General features: G+C 39.6%; 1 protein-coding gene and 1 long non-coding RNA gene across 2 annotated transcripts in view; one reads left to right on the top strand and one right to left on the bottom strand.

The window, feature by feature from the left end:
* The first annotated feature begins 279 nt into the window (after positions 1 to 279).
* The window catches only part of LOC132188853 (uncharacterized), a 10141-nt gene continuing 2066 nt past the window's right edge, over positions 280 to 8354 (top strand). Inside the window, exons 1-3 of the long non-coding RNA XR_009440926.1 lie at positions 280 to 412; positions 1374 to 1445; positions 1640 to 1766. This is a non-coding gene — a long non-coding RNA (uncharacterized LOC132188853). The remainder of the gene's footprint in view (positions 413 to 1373; positions 1446 to 1639; positions 1767 to 8354) is intronic.
* On the bottom strand, positions 2850 to 7623 carry LOC132186443 (uncharacterized). The gene is made up of 10 exons (XM_059600420.1): positions 7330 to 7623; positions 6019 to 6399; positions 5128 to 5626; positions 4755 to 4993; positions 4419 to 4649; positions 4233 to 4325; positions 4033 to 4134; positions 3389 to 3938; positions 3178 to 3286; positions 2850 to 2904 (listed from the first exon to the last, which is right to left on the bottom strand). Exons 1-10 carry the CDS (start codon positions 7621 to 7623, stop codon positions 2901 to 2903), a joined length of 2502 nt encoding a protein of 833 aa, XP_059456403.1. The 3' UTR covers positions 2850 to 2900.

Raw genomic sequence — 8354 nt, 5'->3', positions numbered from 1 at the left:
TCAGTTGCAAAAGTGTGCAGAAGTCAAAAACAAAATCTACCGAAACCGATTTTGTATTCAAAGAAGGAATGGAGGAGAAAGGAGTAAAAAAAAAAAAACAACCTGGAACGATTTGGATTTAGAGAAGAAATGGAGGAGAAAAGGCAAAGCAATTTTTTTTTTTTTTTTTTTTTAAATTTCTTGTCAACCTCTTTGTTGCTACAGAGAAAGAGTATAAGAGTATGAAAAAAATCTGCCAAAAAATCCATCAATTTACTCCCACTTCCCCTCCTATTTCTTTGTTAATTTCTTCCTCTCTTTGTCTAGAACAGAGAGAAAGATCAAGAGAGACAAGCGGAGAGTGAGATGCTGAGATAGAGGGAGAAGCTGAGAAACAAACTAAAATAGCTATTGCTGGATACTGTTTCCTCAGGTTACTGATTGGGTATTGCTATTGCCTTTTTTTTTGTGTGCGTGTGTGGGGGAAGTTGATTTAGTAGTAAAGTATTGACCTTTGGATGATTGGTTTCTTTCTATGATTTTTAACAAGTTTGGGTATGATTTTTCCTGGGTGAAATTTGATGGTTGTGTTTGGTTGGAAATGTTCTTGGTTAAATCTCAACCTTTTTTTGTTTTCTATTTAATCCCAACCGTTGGGAGATTTAACAACACTAAGCACAAAATAGTGCTTAGTATCTCACCCTATCCCAATGCTTTCATCCTGATACTAGGGCTCTCCTTTCTTGATTGTGTTGGCTTGAGTTGATGAACTAAATTAACATCAATTTAAAATACATTTTTTACAAATTTCTTTTGTAAATTCATCTCGTGCTATGGGTTTATTATTTTTGAAAAATTGAACCCATGGTCTATTTTCTTTTATTGGAGTATTTTAAATTGAATCCATGGTTTATACCTTTTATTTATTTCATGGTCTCTTTTTTAGGTTAGAAAGAAATATAAGGAAAATATAGGAAATTGATGTGTAAATTTAACTTTGTCACCTCAATTTCTTCTAGTTTCTTCATTCTACCATGATGCCATCACTGGCAATAAGTTTGGAATTATTTGCAATGTTCGTAAAAAGTTACACTTACATGAAATATATAAATCTTGAAGCAACTCTTTGGAGGAAATCTGCTATAAACGTCAAAGTTGGATGCATAAGCAATTTTCTCTTGGCTTCTGTTTCTTCTTCCCCATTATTGGGATAAATAGTTCCAAATATTGCATAAATATCATTTCACTAATGGCATACCATGCAAGAATATTTATGAAAAAAGAAAAATGGGTGGAAGAATGATGTCGATTTTAAATGCAAATTTGCCTTCTGACAATAGTCTAGCATATGGTGTTATTCATATATTTGTGTTTCTCACATGTGGAAATTGTAGGTCATTGTTTGTAAGGAAAATTTCCACGGGATTTCTGGCATGTCTTTCTTCACGCACTTTTGATCCCCCAGAGTGAGTTTTCTTCCTTCTGCTTCTTCTTTGCAAGCCCCAACACACTAATTCTTCCTATCTCCGAATTAGAATACTCATAATTTGTTGATTATGTTTATAATTTAGAAGCAAGTTTCCCCTGTCAAGTTAAGAAAAAATTATAAATTTCAACTGATTGTGGTTTGCTACGTCTTAATTTTGATTTGTGAACACAGAACGTGATGACTTGATTTGGTCATATCATGAAATGTTGGAGAGGCCAAATAAAGATGGTTTTTGTTTGCTGTAAATGATCCCGTGTTGATTTATTTTGTGAGGACATGGTTTAAACCTTCATGACAGGTATATTTTTTTTTTGTCCCTATACTCACAAGTTTGTATAGAATATCTTACTTTTGGTGATATTACACTTCAACGTGATTTTATTTCCCATCATATAATTTATACCTCGGCTATTGTTCAACATTGGAACAGTTGTGAAGTTCATTCTATCTGCAACGTTTTCCAATATTGTAATATCTATATATAAGCTTTCAGCAATATATGATCTGGGATTTTTAGACACTTCATTACAAATTAAAAATATATTAACAGCAACTGAGTAGTGGATGATGTTATTGTTTGTTGCTATGATGGATGATACTCTATGGCCTTATGTTTTCTTGTGGGAATATTGAGGTGTTAATTGTGCAGCGAAGAAAAATATCTTCCATTGCTAAATTATGCACTACAAAAATTTATTTTTTTAGTTACGGACAAGTAGTAACGTGTATATGGGGTTACCACGTTACTAAAGTATTGTAACATGTTTGTAACGTGTCTGGCGCGTAGTGAAATTGGACGTAACAAAATGAAATTTTGTAACGTGTCAGAAACAACACGTTACTATTTGGTAACGTTTAGTAAAATCACACGTTACTACTGGTTATAACGTGGTTCATGCCACGTTACTACGAGTTGTAACGTGGCACATTGTAACGTGGCACATTTCCCACGTTACAACTAGTGGTAACGTGGCATAGGTGCCACGTTACAACCAGTAGTAACGTGGCACATGCAGCCACGTTACCACTAGTAGTAACGTGGCATATGTGCCACGTTACAACCTTTTGTGACGTGGCATGTATGCCACGTCACTAAAATTTACAGGGAAGAAAATTTTTTTTTTTTTGTAATTTTTCTCCAGCATACATTTTTACTCTCTGCATCCAACCAACCAAAAATCCAACCAACCAGCATACATTTCTACTCTCCTGCATCCAACCAACGACCCAACATCCAACATATATAACCCACATCCAACATCAATAATCAACCCATGCATAATCATAACTAACATCGTGTAACTAAGTAATTATAACTTTATACAAACAACTAACGTACAAATTTGTAATAAAAAGTAAAATACAATACAACTAACGTGATCAATACAACATCATAATACACAAATCATCGTGATCAATCATCTGCGCCGCATTAACTGCAAAAAGATAAAACGAACAATCAATTAGCTAATTAGTGAACATTTGTAACTTTAAACTCCTAATAAATAATTATCACATGCATATACAACCTCGACATACATATTAACTATGTATGCACAAACACATATTAATTATACAAAGCACAAACACATATTAACTGTACGAACAATACATGTTTATTCAATGAGACAACTTCAACAAATATGGTAACTATACAAAGCTTCATGCTCCATGCACATATATATCTATATATATATATATATACTTACGGGGTGCCTGAACGACGGGTATAATGTATTGACAAACGAGACTTCTGACCAACCGGCGTCTGATGTGTGGTGTCATTATGATCGTCCTCAGCTTCTACTCTTACGTCATCTACACATATTACGTTGCAATTGTGTTAAATGCGAACAAAGTTTATTTGACTCATAAGATAACTGTGTTAATCAAATAAAAACAATAAAAATATATTGTTACCTGATCTGCTATCAACTGAGGATCTCACAATCACTCGGGCTGGGGACTCCGCATCTTGTGGATTCCGGGTAGTCGTCACCTCCAAATCGGAGCCCATACGTCTCGACCCCTCAAGGCTGCGAATCCGGGCCTCATACGCTGCCATCTGAGCAGCCATCAGAGTAGCCATCTGAGCAGCCACCTGCTCAGCAACCCGTGCAGACACCGCCGCAGTCACCGAAGCAGTAATTTCCTCACTCTGCTGCGTCAGCCGCTCATCCATTTCGTGACGATGCTTCTCCCTCTCTGATTGCATGGCTCTTTCAAATTCTTCGCGCGATATCATCGGGCCGCCCCGGTTCTGCGACCGTGTTTGGGACGGTGTATAGTATGAGTAGCTAGTGCCAGGTGCGGGCAAGATATTCTTACTGACTCCACGGACACGACCCGCATACTCTGGCTTATTGTTGTGCGCCTGAGCATAAGCATCATCCGGTGTCCACCTAATTGTGCCTTGGGGCCCTTCTACCTGCTCCGCAGGGTCATTTGGCAATAACTCTTCCATCCGAGCCTATACATGAGCATTCACATTTACATACAATAAAATAAGACTCAATAAGTTAATACATAACAATAGATTCACGACAATAAGTTAATACACTTACGATTCTCTCTGCGGCCACCGGATTTGGACGGCTACCATCTGACTTTGTATGGGACTTGATATACGTGACCGCTCGTGTAGGAGTCTTGCCTGAACTAATAAACTGCAATAAATTGAAAGCATCAATTAAATATTTATGATATATACTACGCAATATATCACAAATATGTATAGTCATGGTAAGTAAGAGTAGTATAGTACCTCCTCATGTGCGACTCTTGCTAAGCTCTTCGAGCCTGTGTAATGCGGTATTTCATTCTGTTTGCGTATGTCTTTCATGTGCTGGCAATAAGCCTACGAATCCAATATGTAGACATAATTAATCGCTAAGCCATCAAAGAATAATTACAATTAACAAAAGTCAAATAGTTCGAAGTCATAACCTACTTGATAATCGGGAGTACACCATTTTCCCAACAATATTTCCACATCTCTTGGGTTGTACTTTGAAATGGTGTGAGCCATCCTTGCCGACACTGTCCCAGGAGTGTCGTCGCTCTGAATCATGAGCTTCTGCCTCAACTTGTGCCTCAAAAGCTTTTGCTTCTCCCCCATGTCTCTAAAAGCATCTTTTTTAATTGCCGCCATATCCGACCCAGGCATGATATAGAAGTAATTCTGCATCAATTAACGAGGCTCTAATTAAAGCGTTTGTTGTTTCACAAATTATTTAATTTTAGACTGGTACAAATCATAAAGTACAAACATCTAAACTACACTTACCATCAATGACTCAAATAAATCTTCCTTGCTTTGTTCTGGTACATGCTTCCAGGGGTCGGATAGCTTGATAAAAGTCCCGGTCTTGCACGTCTTCCCTATCATCCGTCTAAATTTTTTGCCGCTTTGTCCTACGGGCTGCCACGCGCCATTATACTCCATGACCACCCTTTTTCCATCAGGAATGTCCCACAACTTGTGTGAGTCTTTTACGATCAACACCTCAAAGTTACCCGCCCTATCTGCAATGATGAAGTATATATTAGCACACAAATGGTTAGACATACATTATTTGAATTTATGTACTAATTAACTATATGTACCATCATGCATAAATATGTACACATTTATGGTTCGGAATATCATACATACATACCTATCGTGCGAACCTCGTCAATAGTCAATGCTGGCCAAGCAAGGTCATCATCATGCTCATCGTGCTGCTCACCTATCCCATCATCCATGTCTTCACCAGGCTGTGTCTCACTATTATCCATAGGTGCGCCGCTGTTTGGCTGCTGATCGAAAAAGCCATGCGGCAATGGGGGTGGCGGGGATGGCATACGCATGGAGGCGCCAGGCTCGTAAGGACTAGGCTCATATCGATACCCAAACTGTGTAAGGCCTGTCGGGCCTCTTGCCTCCGCGAGTATTTGGGATATCTCAGCTGAAGTGGAGATTAGGTCACAGGCATGATCGTCTCTGGCATGTAACTGCTCGTCTACATTATCCGGAAGTATAGGTCGATACCCTGATTGCTGCTGCATAAGCATAGCAACTTCCTGTGCCTCACTATCTGTCAGGACATGGTGTGATCTCGATGTAGAAGCGGCTCCCCGCCGTCCTCTTGACTTCCCCCGAGTACTCATAGGACCCTGTGAAATACAGCACGCACCCAATTAGTTATGTGTATAGTGTGAAAAATATTCATTGCATATATGACGCAAAAATTAATAAATGAACAAATTAATAAGTAACAACAAATCAATAAATGTAAAATATTTATTTCATATGAAATGCCATACGCCTCGATTGGTGCAAAGCCGGGTCGGACATATTGGATGTCATCGTGCGGATCGTACAACTGATTATTGTTTAAAGTGAGTGGCTCACTCTCGATCTCGTGATAGTTGGCATGAGGATCATCAGGCGTTTGACCCTGACCAACGTCGTATATGTTTCTAGGTTTCGTCCTCACCGCGCAAGCCCAATCTGGATTCCTTTCATCTCCGACGTAAAAAACTTGTTCCACTTGGGAAACTAGTACATACGGCTCATCACTAATCAGGTCCCCCTTATGGACAAGGTTTTTGAAGTTGACAAGCGTTATGCCATACTCGTCCACCCTGTATCCCCTGTCCCTTGTGGTGTCCGCCCAGTCACACTTGAACACAACATATTTTGTCCTGTCGTAATACTCCACTTCAAGTATTTGAGTTACTTTCCCGTAGTATGTTTCGCCATCAACAGTCGGCACGCACACGCCACTATTCTGAGACCTTTTTCCCACATCATGTGCGACAGTTCGAAAGAACTTGCCGTTTACCACATATCTATTATATTGGACTGCTGAGACCATCGGACCTCTACAATGCATTACTAGTTTGGCACCCATATCCTTCCGAAGTCGATCGTCCGAACTATCGACCTACGAGTCATATACAATAATGATGAAGTTTTGTTAGTGCATTGATGAAACATTATGAAATTTATAAGGGGTGACATTAGTCTTACGTAGTCACGGTACCAATCGCAGAATTGCTCAAAATGTAGGGTTTCCAAATGATCATCCGTAATCGTTCGCCCCCTGTTTGCACTTTGTCTTATCGAATCCTTATGTAGCCTACATTTTGAAATAAAATCAATTAAATTTAATTCACAACTAACGTTGTTGCATGATATGAGCATGCATATATTCATTACACAATACTAACGTCCGCAATTGGAGGAAGTCATCTGAGTTAAATAGGATGTAACGGTGAATCTGTGTCAACGTGAGACGGTTGAGAACGACTCGGGTTCCAGCTCCTTTAGGCCCATCCGGGTTTCGTTGCGGCCTATTGTGGAATGTCGGTGCGTTCTCTAAATACATCGAACAAAATGCCACCAACTCAGTTGCTATGTAGCCCTCCGCAATGCAACCCTCAGGAGCCGCTTTATTTCGCACACTTGATTTGAACACCCCGAGGCTCCTACATATCAAAACTAACTAATTATTACATCTAATCATTGTTTTAAAATAAATAAATGGCAACAAAATTTTAGTTTTAATTTTTTTCAGTAAATGTTACCTCTCTGCCGGATACATCCACCTATACTGTACCGGTCCACCGAGACGGCATTCACGGGCAAGGTGCACCACAACATGAACCATACTTGTGAAAAAACTGGGGGGGAATATCTGTTCCATCTTGCACATAGTCGTATACATCCCATCCTCAAGTCGGGTCAGATCCTCTTGGGTCAACGCAGTTGAACATATGCCCCTGAAGAATGCAGAAATTTCAACTAGCGGTCTAACTACGTTACCGGGCAGTGATCCACGCAATGCAATTGGGAGAAGCTGTTGCATCAATACGTGATTGTCATGACTCTTTAAACCCGATATCGTCCGGTCCTTAAGTTTTACACATCGGGAAATGTTCGAGGCATATCCGTCTGGCACCCTTATATTTCGAAGCACTTTTAGGAAACTAGCTTTATCCTCTTTAGACATTGTGTGGCAAGCATGAGGCATATAGATTCTTCCATCATCATTTGTGAAAGGATGCAGTGCTTGTCTCAAACCCATTTCTTGCAAGTCTTTTCGTGCTTGAAGGTTGTCCTTCGTTTTTCCCTTAATGTCTAGAATTGTGCCAAGTATATTGTCCATCACATTTTTCTCTATGTGCATGACATCAAGGTTATGCCGCAATAAATTATCCTTCCAGTACGGCAAACGAAAGAAAATACTTTTTTTCTTCCACAAGATATTATCAGTTCTCTTTCTCTTTGCATGTGAAGTATCAATATTAACTGACTTACCGGCGCTCTCATCCCCAAATGCTATCCCTTCTAACTGTTTTAGGATTTCATCTCCATCTGGAACATCAGGGGCACATTCAAGTTCTCGGTTACCGTCAAATGTATTTTTTTTTCGCCTCCACGGATGATCCATGGGCAGGTATCGCCTATGCCCCATAAAGCAAAACTTATGTCCGTGTTTTAACCGTCTAGACCTTGTTGCATGCATACAGCAAGGGCATGCCTTTCCACCCCTTGTAGGCCACCCAGACAAGTCCGCGTATGCCGGAAAGTCATTAATTGTCCACATCAACTGCGCTCGGAGCATGAAATTCTTTTTCAATGAGACATCAAATGTTCGTACCCCCACACTCCATAGTTGCTGCAATTCCTCAATTAACGGTTGCATGTACACATCTATATCCATTCCAGGTGAACTTGGACCTGGAATAATCAAGGATAATATGAAAGACGTTTGTTTCATGCACATCCAAGGAGGCAGGTTGTACGGTACAAGCATTACAGGCCAAGTACTGTGGGATGTGGTCATGTTCCCAAAAGGATTAAATCCATCTGAGGTTAGGCCAAGTCTTACATTCC

This window comes from Corylus avellana, chromosome ca7, assembly GCF_901000735.1.
Source record: "Corylus avellana chromosome ca7, CavTom2PMs-1.0".
NCBI classification, from domain to species: domain Eukaryota; kingdom Viridiplantae; phylum Streptophyta; class Magnoliopsida; order Fagales; family Betulaceae; genus Corylus; species Corylus avellana.
The sequence above is the reverse complement of the archived record's forward strand: the minus strand, read 5'-3'. Positions and strand labels throughout refer to the sequence as shown.

What these genes read in the sequence shown, in the direction of transcription:
- LOC132186443 (XM_059600420.1), bottom strand. Translation starts at nt 7,623, where the DNA reads ATGGACAATATACTTGGCACAATTCTAGACATTAAGGGAAAAACGAAG. An exon ending in TAAAGAGTCATGACAATCAC is followed by an intron (nt 6,400 to 7,329) that starts GTATTGATGCAA and finishes TATGACTCGTAG; the next exon opens with GTCGATAGTTCGGACGATCG. An exon ending in CAAGAGTCGCACATGAGGAG is followed by an intron (nt 4,135 to 4,232) that starts GTACTATACTAC and finishes AATTTATTGCAG; the next exon opens with TTTATTAGTTCAGGCAAGAC.